Source organism: Gadus chalcogrammus, chromosome 8, assembly GCF_026213295.1.
Source record: "Gadus chalcogrammus isolate NIFS_2021 chromosome 8, NIFS_Gcha_1.0, whole genome shotgun sequence".
Classification (NCBI taxonomy): domain Eukaryota; kingdom Metazoa; phylum Chordata; class Actinopteri; order Gadiformes; family Gadidae; genus Gadus; species Gadus chalcogrammus.
Window position 1 is genome coordinate 3086422 of NC_079419.1, and position 15950 is coordinate 3102371.

A 15950-nucleotide genomic window follows, 5' to 3' on the forward strand; every position below is an offset into this window, starting at 1 on the left:
TATTGGATTATCATCAGTATTGGTAGACACAATGCGAGACCGAATCCGATATCAATTCTGTTCCATAATATTTGCCTCATCATGAGCGTCCTCATCCTGATCCAAGGGCCTGTGGCTGGGGGCGTACACCGCCTCCACGTATCATTACCGCAGCGGCAGATGTAGTGGTGGGGTGATCATGTGACGCGTGCATTTCCGACACAACAATACAACACCGTATCGTTACAATCCACGGCCCCACTCCCCACGCCTTTGCTCTCGGTATGGCGGACGGCGAGAGGTCTCCGCTACTGTCAGACCTAGGAGATGGCGCGCTCGGCAGCGGGAACGGCGGGGTGTCTCCCGGAGCGGCACCCTACGGTGCGCCCAACAAACCACAAAGTGAGTATCCATCGGGCGCTCCTCCCGCCGCCACCCGAACCTATCCTCCTCCACTGACTTGGCATCCTAGTTAGCATTAGCTAGCTTAGCCGATGTGACAGCGACAAAGAACCGGCCTGGTTGCATCTATGTTGCGCGTATCAAGCAACCCGAAAATCTGAAATTGTGTCTTTAGAACACGGGATACAACTGAGAGTATATGTGGTGCACGATTTACAACATATACATCCAGCTGTGTGCTTGCATCATCTAAGCCAAGTCGGTTCTTGGATGTTAGAAATGGTAACCTAGCGAGCTGCTATGCTAAGTCTACATTAGCTCTGCGTGGCAGCATGATACCTGTTTGACTATTTAGTGATGCAGGTCATCTGTTGTATCGTCACAATTCTAACAATAGGCGGTTCGCAGTAATGTGGCCGCCATGTGTTTGATTGTAAAAGGTATGTTGATAGGCCGGATGAGATGCTTGACATATTGCTGTAGGACTTGTAGGATTGTCATTTTGATAAAACACTGAACGTCCTTAACTGCCAGATGACTGTTTAGATAATTGCTTGGTCATAAGAGTATAGATACGTTTGCATACACGATTCTTAAGCTTTCCTGCGTTCAGTTTTTAGCTTTAGCTTGTCAGAAAGGCCCATGGATCAGCAAGGGTCAACTGTTGTGTAACAGCATTAAAATAGGTGTGTCCCACTTGACTACAGGTGTCCCTTCCGTTCCCTTCTGACTTACACACTTATTCGTTCCAACAACAGGCCCTGTCTGCATTCCACAAGCAATGTATTTACAAAGCTCCTTCCTCATACACTGGACCAAATCACATTTCCTTGTTAATCCCAACTTAAGTCATTTGTCGTGAGAGTTAACTCTAGCAAACGAGCAGCAGTCCCTCGTGAGTTGGATCCCTGATTATTCCTTCGTACTAGGTGAATGCTGCTCTCTGTGCACTCGAGTCCACTCTCTTCCCACTGTCGCAAAGTCATCGGACTGCACTGGAAATAGTTCAAATGGCTGCCTTTGGGTGTCACATTGGTCAATGGTCTGTACCTCCTACCTGATGCAATAATATAAATGCAGGTCTGTAAATCCAGTTCCAGAAAGCCTCAGGGGAATCTTCTTACTCAAACACTGACTTTCAGCGGTTTTGAGTTGTCAACTTGTTGTAATTCCCCCTTACACTCTCCCCATCGTCTCTCTGCAACACGTGCAAGCTATCGACAGGGTCTTTCTTATCATATTTGGCTGTCTGCTCCATCTTAAGGTTAAAGCTGAGCTGCCAATGAACAAGGTACTAAAAAACGGATAATCATTGAGCATTTCCTTATTTGATGACCGATAGCGGTTTGGTTTTAAGCAAGCAACATTTGAATGAAGGATATAAAGGGCGATGAATCGAGTGTTATACATCAGAAACAGAGTAAAGTGCAGAGATTAGCCCACATTGCACGTTCTTAACTTGTAAGAAGGGCTTTTAAACCTTTTAAGATGGCAGCAAAAACACATGTAATCTTGGGTTCTATTACTAATCTTCAAGCTAACCTTGAAGCCCCATCCCTCAAATCGCTCTGCTACATCTCCTCTCTCTGTCTCTCTCTGTCGCTCTTTGTGGACCCCCCCCCCCCCCCCCCCAGGCTTCCCGCCGTTCCCCAGTCCATCCCAGCCCTCCGTGCTCCTAGGGGAGGACCCCCCGCCCTACTCCCCGCTCACCTCGCCAGAGAGCGGCAGCGCCCCCGTCATCAGCTGCCGCGTGTGCCAGAGCCTGATCTCGGTGGAGGGCAAGATCCACCAGCATGTGGTGAAGTGCGGCGTGTGCAACGAGGCCACGGTAGGGTTATTATCTGGGGAGCTCTTCACTGTTGTAGGAGGCCTTTTGGGGGGGGGGGCAGGAACCTGAATCTCAAAGGGGCGGAGTAATGCCTTGTTTTCCTGTTTGAGTTTCACAGATATTCTATTGATTTAAACTTACTCAGCCAAGTGATAAAGCTTTCAGAAGGATTTGAATATGTGGACTTCTCCAGCCTACAAAGTGTCCTCAAACCTTTATACACACTTTTTTTTAAATTTAATTTTACATTTTACTTGTGCTGGCTGAGTTTGTCTTCGCTGTATAGACAATTATGCACTTACAGACCCCGCCTCCAGCCACATGATTGGTCGAAACTAGTTTTAATGTGTCCAATATATGAAGGGGTAGAAAGTGAAGGGATTTGACATTGTCTATCAATCTTTAGACTATTCATCTAAAATCTGATTGGTGAAACTAACAGGAGGGGGACCAGTAAGAGTACTACTACTACTACTACGTATTGATTCACAAATCTGTGCACAGTGCTTGCAGTGATCTTTGCAGAGGTGCCGCAGTAACACTTCCATGCCATGTGTACACAAGGGGGCAGTACTAGCCATCCCAATTATACAAGAGAAACAAAAACACAATCCACGTGAAAAATAGGTTGCAAAATGATTCGAATGTCCTGATGCAATGTGGTTGTTACTTCTACGACCACTGCTATCACTAACACTGGGTCCAACTCTATTTATAGTTGTTATAAACAACCTTTCCCATGCAATATGGGCTTAAAAAGCCGTGCACCACATATCCGTTTCCTTATCAGACCACAGCCAGGCTTATATAGGCCTATCGCCTCGCTCTCTTTTCCCCATTGTTTGTTCTTGGTTTCTCTGGTGGTGGTGGTTTGGGGAAGTTGGTAATCAGGGTGATTGTTCAATTTATTGTACTCAGCTCGATTAGTAGTTATTTAGGGCTACTCTGACATGATTGCCATGGGAAAGTGTCTAGCGATTGGACTAGGCAGCTGTAATAGGAGCAGCTAGTGTAATGGGAGGACCCCTGGCAATCTTTGAGGTGGATTGATATTCAGAGACTCTCATCACGCCTCTACATAATGGCTTTAAATCACTAGTTTCACTCCCTCTTACCGTTCTCCCCTGACAGGCGAAGTCGTCCTGAGATAAGACTTTCCAGAGATCTAAAGCAGCTTGATTTCCATACGATGGTAGCAAAGAAGAAAAAACTCATGGTTATGTTAGATTAAGTGATTAGACAACGGTAGATTAGTAATGAGTGAAGAATCAATCGAGGCTGCAGTCAGTTGATCGGGTGATGCATTAAAAGAGTAATTAGTCTTAAATGCTTTGCAAAAGCTGTTAGTTTACGGTTCTATCCCAGCTGTCTATACGATTTTATAGATAAGAAATGTGCCTTTGCATGTACTGCAGTAGAGGTTTCAAGTGGCCCCAGAAAAGTACATTTTATTGGAGCATGCGAAGGGAGTGGAATTTAATTTTTTCATACAACCATGTTGTTTGTTACAATAATGGCTCTTAGAAAGTGTGAACAAATATATTGCATGTGTAAATTAATAAATACTGGGTTTCGTACCATAACTAATTGCTACATCGTATGTCTTAGTCGACAAAACACTTTGTCAAACCCTGGTTTCAGCTGATAGTATATGCACGCACGCATGCACGGCCACCTCACACACAGGGTTACTCGGCTATCTTTCTGCCCACAATGTAATCTCCAACATGCACACAGCAGTGGCTGTTTAATCTGTTGGAAAAATTGCAATAACATGATTCACTAATTCTTGTTAACCCTGGGTTTCTTTTGGAATTGCATGGCGATATGACACCCTTATTTATTTATTTTTTTGCGCCCCATCTCCCAATTTAATTACCATAGGCGGCCTCACGAGTACCCTGGGCAGCCTGTTTGGAGGGTGTAGAGTTCCATTGTTGTCCAGCAGCACATTAAGGCCCAATCCCATTTCTACCCCTTCCCCTTACCCCTCCCCCTTGTTTTGAAGGGGTAAGGGGAAGGGATAAGGGGTAGAAATGGGATTGGGCCTAAGGCCCAATCCCATTTCTTACCCCTTCAAAACAAGGGGAGGGGGAAGGGGTAAAGGGTAGAAATGGGTTTGGGCCTAAAGCTTAGTGACAGAGGCGCCCTTTTGGGTTGGTTATCAGGATGAGTCATTTCTTTTGCTCCCTCGACAGTATTCAGGGTTCTGGATATGTGCTATAACTTGCCGCCGTCAGGCAAAAGCTTGTTTCATGCAAAAGGACCAACAACTGGTTGGTCCTTTTGTCTGTCATGTTCGGACACCAGGAGTCGTTGGTGATGGCTTGAGCCTCGATCAAAGCAATCAGATTGTGGTGAAATCGCAAGAGAGTTCACTGTTGCACTTATTGGTTGATGGTGATTATCGGTTGGACATGTTATTATTTTTCACTCCCTTTTATACCTCTCTTTTCTCTCTCCTTCTACGTTCTCTCTCTTTCTCTCTTTCTCTTTCTCTTTCTCTTTCTCTTTCTCTTTCTCCTCCTCCTCCTCCTCCTCCTCCTCCTCCTCCTCCTCCTCCTCCTCTCTCCATTCATAGCCTATCAAGAACGCCCCGGCTGGGAAGAAGTATGTGCGCTGCCCCTGCAACTGTCTCCTCATCTGCAAAGTCACCTCGCAGCGGATCGCCTGTCCCCGGCCGTACTGGTTTGTGTTTGTGCGTCTCTTTGCGTGTGTGAGAGGGAGAGCTTCGGATTGATTTGTGCGTTTTTTTAACATGACCGTTTGTTACGGTAAGTGTGGCCATCAGCTGTTTGTAGTGAAGAGGAAGACGATGAAGCACGCCTGAGTGGTCCACTGTGTCCTCAGCAGGCATACTGGGACCCTGTCCTGGATCGTGTTGATATGACGCTAAGTCAGCAGCAGGGGGCGCTGTGCACAAGATGGTCTGATAAAATTCAAAGGACCATATGTCTGTGAGGCTGTTCAAACATAATAATAGCTGTATTTTTTTGGCCTGTTACGTGTGCACTATCAGACGCTGATCACAAGGAAGGCTTTTTTGGAGCTGGGGGTGGATGTTTTGTAATCGCTATCAACGGGAACGAAGCGTCTCGCTTGGTGCGTTTTATGTCAGCGAGAACCTCCATTTTTCTTTTCCTGGGCTTTAACAGTAAATGTTCTGCAGTGCGCTCTGTGTCCTACAGCCTGCGAAGGATCTCGTGGGATCAGAGTGTCGCACCTGAGAGCTCCCGTGTTCCCATGACTCACAGCAACGCGGGCCGGATAGCAACGTTAATAAGACGTTAATCAATGAAAGTGGCTGACGTTGGCTCGAAAGACCGAGAAAGGGTTGAGCACTGATTGGGAACTGCAAAGTGCAGGATGTCCTTTCATGGAGACTAGTCTACTGACCTTGGAGACTGTGAGTGGCACCAGACGACAGAGTATGCATCAGCGTGTGCCTTTTCCAGCCTTATAATCCTCTCCATGCGGTCAGTATGTGTGACCTGTCGGTTGGAGGTTTTTTCTGGGGCCAGAACAATGCAAGGCGCGTGACTGCTCCCTCGTCACGTGATGAAGGTCAGGAGAGAAAGAAGACAGGCATGATGATCAGCAGCTTTTGAAAGAGGGGAATCGTAGGATGTAGTTGGGCATTGAGGAGCGATTACAAAGTCTTTGTGGAAAGATTCTTAAAGGCATAAACGTCCCTGCAGAAAATTAATCCTTTTATTCAAATTGCTAATGCGCAATTAAGGAAAACAAATGCAGAGGGGAGGTTTAAAGATAGCTCATGTGTTGCCTGCGATAGCTCGCTGCAGCGCATAGGAGAGGGAAAGGGAGAGGGATCCAAATAGTAGGGAGTGAGGCAAAAAGATATGCTTTTGTTCCTGTCCTAGTTCAATGGTAATGAGTCTGATGACACATAGCTGCACAGTGCACAGACAATTGACTCGGCTCGGTGCTGTGTTCGGTTACGATAAGTATCCGACTCAGTTGAAATCTCTCAAACAGCAAATAGACCATGAATTTCGTCAACCCCCAAAGCCATGCTGGCAATTTATGTGGTGTAGAGAGATCGGGATACATATGCATTCTATGTAAAAAGGTGCAGTAGTGCTTAATCCTGCGATGTTTGTTTATACTTGTGTACTACATTAAGCACGCTGTTGGCAACTTGGCGAACAACAGGATTCTGCCACTGGCTCATCGTAATTTATTTAAATTGTCAGGTACAATCAACCAAGAGGTGCACTTTCATAATACAAAACGTTTCTGGCCAAACCTTTTGAAAGGCCAAAACATAATCAATAGCCTTGAAGATCATTGGCGCATGGCACGCTTCTTCTTTGAAGAACATGTGCTTGTTGGCCATTGGAAGGCAGAAAGAGCAATGAGTACATTTACTTCTAATGATCTTTCAATTTGCTCACAGTATGACTAAATGAAGTGGTGGTGTTGTTGTGAAGGCTGCACTACAGCCGTGATTGGGTGAGGCGTATATTTATCCGCAAAAATCCAAACGGGGCATGGTAGCACCATATTAACATCAGTACCGACTTGAACCATTACTAATTGGCCTCTTGGGCATCGTAGTGCCATTGCAACCCTGAAAAGCCACGTTGCTGTGATTGAAGTGTGGTTTCAGAGCGGCCAAAGCGATATAATTCTTTTAAATTCGAGAGCGAAACAAAAGTCCCGCCTGAGGCTGCAGGGGGCAGTGGCTCGGAAGCTGTTCTGATCTGTCACACGCTTCGCCGGCAGGACGTCGGCGCCGTCCAGGGGTTCACATCAAACCCGTAGAGTCGATCCCTTATCTCCAAAACAAAGTTGCAGTGCCTGCCAGGCATTTTCTAACGCGTGTGTCTGTGTGTGTGTGTGTGTGTGTGTGTGTGTGTGCCCCCCCCCCCCCAGTAAAAGGATAATCAACCTAGGCCCGGTGCACCCGGGGCCGGCCAGCCCGGACCCTCAGCCCGCGGGGGCCCGAGTCTCCTGTGGACACTGCAGCAACACCTTCCTGGTAGGCCTCTTCCCTCCACAACACTCTAAAAACACACACCTGACCAGTTAATGTACCACTGTCACAATAGGTTGAGCCATGATAAGCCGTTTTAATGCAAGGCCTGGCCCATGCCCCCCCCCCTTGTTTTAAGGAACATGCCCTTTCAGCAATCAAACGTTTTTTGAAGTAACTCTAAATTTGATGGTTTGGTTTCAAGCCACACTTTGTAAGTCGCTTTGGATGACGGCGTCTGCTCGATGACAAAGCGATGCGTTGTGGATTGGCTCCTTGCAAATCTTGCCTTGCGTTATAAAACTTATTCTACTGAGCCGACGCTTTTTGTTCACACGAATTTGGAATTTCATCACCGCAGCCATCACATCGCTCTCTTTGTCTGGAACAATAAAATCAATCCCTCCCCACAGCTCAATCAATCAATATTTGTGTCTCTAAATCAATTGTCTTTGGGGAAAGGGTGGGAAAATTACATTCTGAGAAAAAAAATAAGTGATGGCTGCAGCGATTTAAGTTGCACACTGCAAGTCTTGGAAAAAATATCCTAATATTCTCCATTTTCTATGTGTTGGATCTCTACGAGTGACGTGACGAGCTTAAAACATTGGCCTTAAATAGCAGTGACTAAATCTTTCTCCTAGAAATGTTAAATATATTCTTAGAGCAAACTCCACGACTCTTGTTCAGCGAGTCTAAAGTTGTCCTCCTTCTCCCTCAGTGGACAGAGTTCACTGACAGGACGTTGGCCCGCTGCCCACATTGCAGGAAAGTGTAAGTAGCAATGAGCCATTCATCCATTACAGCCTCACACACACCCCACCCGTTGACCCCCAGAGCTTCCCGATGGATTCATGCAATCATTGCGCGGGTCAAGGATCTGACACCCGGTGTGCAATGTGCATGAGCTCCGCTAAAGAGCTGCAGAAGGTGCACACGCTCACACCTTCCTGTAGGGGAGCTGTTGTACCACTCTTCAGCATGGCGAATCCTCCTTCAAGAGTCAAACGCTTTGAAGTCTTGGCTTCTGCGCTGCCTGAGTATTGACCCCGCCCGGGCTTCACACGCGAACAAACAGAAATCTCTAGACAGCTCCGAGCTGCTTTTCTTACTGGGCTTGCTGTAAGGAGGGGTGGCGGGGGGGTTCGCAGCCTTCTCGCTGACGTTGCAGAGGTGCAACGGAAATCAATGAACATTCGCTTTTCTCCACATCAAGCGTAGCTGTAATAAAAGTTTGTAGATGAAGAGAGCGCGCTATAACCGATTCGCCGAAACTTTGGCTCCATCCGTCCACCGCTATGTTTTTTGTTTTTTTGGCGTCTCGCCGCTGTTTCGCCAGCCGGTCGGTGTGCGTGTTCAACACCGTGCTGTCTGGGAGCAGGTGGTTCCTGGCTCCAGTCTCTCCCCAGCCACTCATTGATGGAGAATTAAAGGCAGACGAGACCACTCACTGGGACGTACTTCCATGTTAACATGGGTGCCTTGAGACTCGGGGGCTGGATGCAGTACACCATCGCCCACGGCCCGTCTTGACCAAGGATATCGCGTCAATTTGTGTGGAGCATATTCAAACTTTTCTCGAAGAGTAAAAGAAGTCGATGCAGGCCGTGTGTTTTTTTTTTTTTTTTTTTTTTTTTTGGATCTTTAGGACATAATAATAGACTTGTAGTTCTTTTATATATTTTTGCACTGCCCCTTCGCTGACATCTAGAGTCTATCTTGCAGGACGGTGAAGGATTGAGCAGAGGTCTCGGTACGCTATAAATCCAAACGTGTCACCTGTTCGGGAGATTAAACAGCCCCCCCCCCATCAACCACAGCCCTTCCAGTGACCTTTATGAGTGTTTACACACATTTCATAAATGTCACCGGGTTAACAATCCCTGTGGGGAAAAATGTCTGTTTGGTGGGTTAGAGCCTTGGGTTGTTTATCTCCACGGGCCGAGAACCCTATTCCCCGTCCACGCCATGGTAATAGGCGATTGGCATAAAGGTTAAATGTCGAAAGCAATTCCTTGGTTAACATGAATACCATTACCTTAGTTCACATGAAACGATTAGTAAACACGAACACGTTAGTAAAAGATTACTAGAACGTAAGTAAACAGAGTTAATTGTGAGTTAATGTTTACTGCTGCGTTAACCCATGGTCAAATGACGTACCCTTATAGGAAAAGTGTTAACCGTATTAAGGTGCTTTGTGGAGCGATCTCGCTACACCTAAGCTCCTTTTACACCAGTAAAACCGTCCTTTGGAATCTGACTTTATTGTTCGTATGACTTAATGTCAATTCCAATCATTTGAAGCGTTTGAATACAAATTGTATAATTGATTAATGTATTAGATTTAGGTATGACCCAACTAAAAGATAGTTTGTAGTGAAAGGGACCATTGAAAGGCTGATGTTGTATGTATGCCCAGTGGAGCTATTGTGCATCCGTCCAGCTAATCTATTCTCTCCCCCCCCCCCCCCCCCCCCTCCACACACACAGCTCCTCTATTGGTCAGAGGTACCCCCGGAGGCGGAGCTTGTGGTGTTTTCTTTTATGCTTGCTGTTCTCCATTGCGAGCGCTGGGCTGATGGTGAGTTGATGACCTCCTCCTCTTCTTCTTTACCCGCCTTCAGGGTGAAGGGAGAAATATTGAATGACGTGTAACTAATAGTCGGTGCGTTTTTATACCGCATTGCCATTCAGTCTGTCCCTACAGCCAAATCGTGGATTTCAGATAGCTGTGGGCTGTACAGATGGCCACTCTGACAAAAAGGATGCACGCAGATAATTGCAGTCACTGCAAAATTACAACCCAAAAGGAGAAATAATAATTCTATGAATTAACTCCTAAAAGCATTTGACACCTCGATTCCAAGCATGCTCCCCAGATGTTTACCTTATCCGCGCGCTTTTTGGAAGGATGGCAATCTATACCAAGGGGTCGAGTCGTGTTTCTCCCCAAACAAACTTTTAGGAAGATTGCTGCCAAACGCCGGCAAAATAATTTGCGGCACTGTCGGAGGTCCCCAGTGACGGTTGTCAGGGAGAATGTTATGCCCTTGAGTGCCGAGTGACTAATCGCAGGCTTCACACTACATTTACTGGAGCAGCGAAGACAAACTAACCTCCAGGGTGTTTGGAGAACGTTTATTTCGCAGCATATTTTCACCGCTATTTATTCATTTCTTGGATCATGGTTGTCTCCCACAGCAACTCGGCTGTGTTTTTTTCCTGTGGTTAATTCTCCTTTGATAAACAGCATCTGCAAGTAGCTCCCTCCTGGCACAGGTAAAGAGTTTACAACGGTACAACGGTGTTTCCACTAGGGAGCGAGAGAGAGAGACGCGCACACAAACACACACCTACACGTGCGTTTGTTTGTTTTCGAATAGACACAAACATATCACTGCGTTCGTCTGCAGAACTGATTTTTATGTATTTTTTTTATTTTGGGGAACTTTTTGGGTTTATTTTCAGAATGTAGCTATCAGTAGGTTTTTAATTCATTTTGGATGAACAAGAAACATGTCTCTATTCTCGTCTTCAGAATAGATTTTTTGCATGTCTTTTTTTGGGGAACTTTTTGGGTGTATTCTGAGAATGTAGTCATCGGTAGTTTTTCAATTTGTTTTCGATTAAACCAAACGACTCTTTATACCCGTCTGCAGAACAGATGTCTTCAGATCTTTTTTTTGTGACTTTTTGTATGTATTCTGAGACTGTATTTATCAGAAGGTTTCTAACTCCACACACCATGTACGCTAGGGCTGAACGATCTATCGTTTTCGACCGAAAATCGCGATCTCAAGCATTACGATTTTGGGATCGTCAAAGCTGCGGTTTTTTTAATTTTTTTTTTTTTATAATTTTTTTTTTTTTTTTTTTTTTTTTTTTACAAAAGTGCAATTATTTTGATGCTGATGAGCCATTGAAGCAAGTTTACTTAAGAAAGAGGGCTCCCTTTTTATTTGACTTTTTTGGTTGTTGTTTCTTAGGTACTTGAATAAACAGTCTTGCATTTGAAATCTGTTGCCAGCAGTTTTCATTATTGCATTACCTTAATGGAATTCATTGGTTATATTAATTTATACTGAAACTTGATTTAAAGAAAATAAATCGTGGTTGAAATCGAAACCGCAATCTCTACCAGAAAAATCGCAATTTCAATTTTTTCTTAAAATCGTTCAGCCCTAATGTACGCCATAGCAAAACACAGTCTCCACTGCAGTCTATGCTTGCTAACACAGGAACATCTCAATGTGAAGACGTTTCGACCTCAAACTCAATGAGTTTCTCCAATGCATTGATTTTTAGAAGCACTTTGTGGAGTTCAGTATACTCCACAAAGTGCTTTATACAGTATTAAAAAAAGTTGAGATGAACAGAAGAATTCGATTATTCTTCTTCTTTATATTCTACCTGTTAGGGTTAGGGTTAAAAACAATGCTAAATCACAAACACTTTAGCATCAACAGCTACATCAGTTTAGATTGGATCCCTCCCGAAACGTTCCATGTCCCTCCTTGTCTTTTGAGCTGTCCATCCACCAGCTGGAGCAGGTTTACTAATAGCTATGACTTGCTCTACCCGCCGGTACACCTTGTTCATTGATCATCCCCTGATGAAGGCCTACAATGGCCCAAACATGTTGGCAGCTTTTTAAGAATTCTATTAGGATTAAGCCTATTTATTAAAAGCTTTTTACCTTCAAGAAGAGTGCCTTGGTCAGCCTATCTTTTTAGAAACTATGTTTTCGTATACCAGAGAGCACCTTCGCACTAACTGATTCCCTTAATCAGAACCACGCCGTAGGGCCTGCAATTTTTTTTGGTTTGGTTCCGGTTTCCGACCGACCCTGTCAATTTATGTGCGACCCAAATTATTTTATGTGCTTTAAAAAAATAAATAATAATAATAATAATATTTGATGCTAACTATACTTTCGTTTTTGTACAGCACCTTTTTATTCTGTATCTGATGAGCGAATTTTCTCGTTTTTAAATGAAAACAACCTATCATTCGCTGCCGCTGGAAAAAATAAAATAAATTCCCTACCTACCCATGACCTCAACTGACAACAAACAGGAACCAAACCTTTTTTTTTTTTTTTTAGGCCTAGCCCTCCAACCTGTCTACCTTACCTGTCCATCCGTCTACCTTACCTGTCCATCCGTCTGTCTGTGTCCACCCCCCCCCCCCCCCCCTCTCTAGGCGGGCACGTGGGTGAAGGCGCAGACCTACCCGGGTATCTACGCGTCCTGGGTGGTGGTGCTGCTGCTGGCCCTGCTCACGCTGGGCCGGGCCTTCTACTGGGCCTGCATGAGGGTCAGCCAGCCCCTCCAGAACTACACATAGGACCGCCTCTCCCCCCCCCACGCCCACCAGCCCAGCCCTGCTCCCCCCTTCCTGTCCCGCCTCTGTAGCCCCGCCCCCAAGGAGGAGGAGGAGGAGGAGCCAGCCGGGGGCGACAGAACCGGAAGGAGGACAGACAGCTTTAAAGAAAGAAAACGAAAAAAAAAAAACCTATAAAGTCATATTTATTTAAATCCCGAATCGTAGATGATCTCACCCTTCCTCTAATCATTTTTTTTTTTTCAGTTTGTGATTATTATTTTTTCATGCATTTCTGGAAAGACAAAAAGGCGAGGGGAAGGTGAGCATCTGAGGGGGACCCCGGCTGCTATGAGGGGGAGTTTACCCACGGTGAGTCTAGACCTGCGTTCAGAATATTGTGCCAGTTGTAGGCTTTTATTTATTTAAACATTTTAAACTCCTTCGGCTGGCTCTCCTCTCTGAGTCCTTCAGTCCAGGGCTAGTCCGGCGTCCAATCGAACAGCCCGTGAGCTCTGTTATACAGTCTTAAGAAACGACATGGCCGACAATTATTACTTTGAATTCCCCATCACCGTTTCAATGTTTGGACATTTTTTCACCGGGCTATTTGTCGGATTGCTTTGCGTGGGACGTAATAACCGAACTCTGAACATCGAAATGACTCAAGCGAATTTGTGCCAGTAATAAAAAAAGAACCCTGAAAGGATTAAAAAAAAAAAAAAAAAAAAAAAAAAAGCTTGGGATAGGTGTTTACTTCTCAGTTTCAAACAAACATCTGAGGAGAACGTTGCAGGGTGAGGGAGGGCGGGGAGGAGAAAGGCCTATGCTAGAAGAAATGGCAAGGTTTCCAGCTATGCTGTGATGTTTTCCAGTCGGATTAGGCCCTGGGGACCCACTTTGTTCTAAAGAAGCTTTAAAGCCTCAACAAGGGGAACACGGTTGTGAGAAGGATCTGAAGGAACGGTGTCATGCATTCGCAAAGAGGAAACGCATAAACACGGGAAACGAGGCAAACCACGAATGCACACGAGTACGTCTTGGCATTCACCTGTACGTTTGTTATTTGGGGGACATGGGGGGAAACGTAGCATTCCCAGCCGTTAAGGGCATCCAAAAGGTTAGGTGGGTCTGCTGGTTGTGTCTGTCCCTGCAAATCCAAATTAGTAGAACAAGTCGCATGATGCGCGGTTGGAGATGTAACATCGCCGACATGCCCAGAGAAAGGGTTGGGGACTCACAGTGGTGCCTCCGCCGTGAAATTACGTTGAAGCTTCCTGGTTGAATTGTCCTTTCGATGCGGATTACAGAGTCCCCAAATGCTAAATTTACCGGGACGGCACCATTTCTAGTCAAACATATTTTGTTGCACTGTCTGAGCAAATGAATGCCAAGTGATGCCACATGCTGGGGGGGTTCTTCAGCGAGTGTCATGACTTGTTGCTAAGTTGAGCCCTCCCGTTGCAATAACCTGTTTTGACCAGAGGTGGTGCTGTTCTGTTGGTATTTGGTGCTGTGTTGGCTTGCATTTTAAGTTGCATTCATTTGGACATTTCCGTCCAAATATGATATATTGAATTGCCGGCCTGTCAAAACATCCCGTAACAATGTGCTCACCTGATCCAACTCTGTTAGCAGCTTGTCTGTCTTTCAGAATGTGCTAGGTTTAATTTGTATTTTCTTTTCCAAGGTGTTTATTTTTGTCTTAATTGTAAATATATTTGTCGTCGATGTGAAGTACGTGACTAAGCTAATTGAGTTGCACTACTGTGCTTTTAACACTATTCCTGTGACTGTTGGAAGAAATGTTCTTATTTATTGTTTTAAAAGAGGGTTATTTTTGCAACGCTTCTCTTGTTACATATTTAATAATTTGATGACCTACTAACCTATTAAGCCTCTGGACAACACTATTCTATGTCCAAATCTGAGAGACACACACAAACACACACACACGCACACACACGGTCTAGTCCTAGTTACATGCAACACAGTGCTGAATAATGGCCCACTAACACATTATAATATACTGGCATCCAGCACCTTACAGTGAAAACACTGCATCTACTGAGACAAGTGGGTTGAATGAAGGTAACGGAGGGAGCCGGACAATAAAGGCCTTGTTATTCATGAAAATCACGGCCAGGCGAGACAATTTCAACAAATTCTCAAGGCCTTAAATCAAAATCGAATAAAGAAAAAGAAATCAGCAAATTTGTTTTCCCTGATGGCTTTAATTTAACAGATGTACCTGTTCAATCAGCCATGAGCCTTTATTCTTTTCCTGAGATGTCTTGAGCAAGAAAGATAATACATTCAATTGGGAGAGCCACTCAAAGGAGTGCGATTATTCAGGGAAATCTAAGCATTTAGTTTCTCCTGAATATTCCGCAACTGAATAGCTGAGGGGGGGAAAAATAAGTAATTGTTGAAATATTTCCTTCATCTCAGCATCGTGTTCTAATTTTGTGACTAAATATTCATGTTCACAAATTACCCAGAACCTGGCTGATACTCCTCAAGATATTGTTTACACACAAATAAAGACATATTGTATGACAAGGTTGTCCTGGTGTTTTTGGATTGTATTATTCAACACAAAAGAAATGAAAGACGCAAGGGAGATAGTCGTTTTGGTCAGTCCTTGGTAGTGTTGGATGTCTAGAAGTGGACTGCTTTCCTTATTCTACTGCTTTCATTTCTTCTTTCTATTAAGAGCACGGCCTTTCTCGTTCCAGGCTGTATTACGATCTTGAGAAAGGCATAAATGCAATAAAACTTGTAGCTGACATAATAATAACCAACATCATAAGATGTAATTTAACACACTGTTGAACCCATGGTTTACAGAGCCAATTTCCCCCAGTACATTCAATTATATTCCTCGACTCGTATACTGTGTGATGACTGATTAAAACCAGATTTCTATTATTTAATACAGGTCTATGCCGTCACTTTTATTACAACCAGTTTTATGTTGGCGCTTTTGGCCAATATTTTCTTTCCAGTGTCTTTTGTCCTCAAAAGTAGGTCAAATGTGGTTATGCTCAAGATGGTGTGTTCTGTGTTCCCACACACCTTTTTTCAGTACTTGAACCTTGTGTTATAGTGAATGGTTGGTTTTCAATTCAGTTGGCCTTCCTTTCAGTTGCAACTGAGTTGTGCAACATGGCTTCAATATAATGCCTTGAATCCTGTTTTTTTTCAATTCTATTTTTATGGGCATGCAATATGAATACTAAATAAAAAACCACATGTTCTTTTCATTATTAGCTTAATGGGTCAAATTGATATGGGATTTGATTTAGTTAATAGTTACCAATTAAAATGTATTCTATGCGATGTTCATCACAGAAAGAAAGGGAACAACGTAGCCAGTTAGCTGGCTATCTGTTAGTCATACAAAAGAGAAAATTAATT

General features: G+C 44.4%; 1 protein-coding gene across 1 annotated transcript; it reads left to right on the forward strand.

Annotated features, from left to right (window-relative positions):
• The first annotated feature begins 67 nt into the window (after positions 1-67).
• pip4p1a (phosphatidylinositol-4,5-bisphosphate 4-phosphatase 1a) lies at positions 68-15882 on the forward strand. The gene is made up of 7 exons (XM_056596029.1): positions 68-381; positions 2016-2209; positions 4791-4897; positions 7106-7211; positions 7927-7979; positions 9699-9789; positions 12411-15882. The coding sequence occupies exons 1-7, from the start codon at positions 264-266 to the stop codon at positions 12552-12554; spliced, it is 813 nt and encodes a 270-aa protein (XP_056452004.1). The 5' UTR covers positions 68-263; the 3' UTR covers positions 12555-15882.
• Positions 15883-15950: the final 68 nt, after the last annotated feature.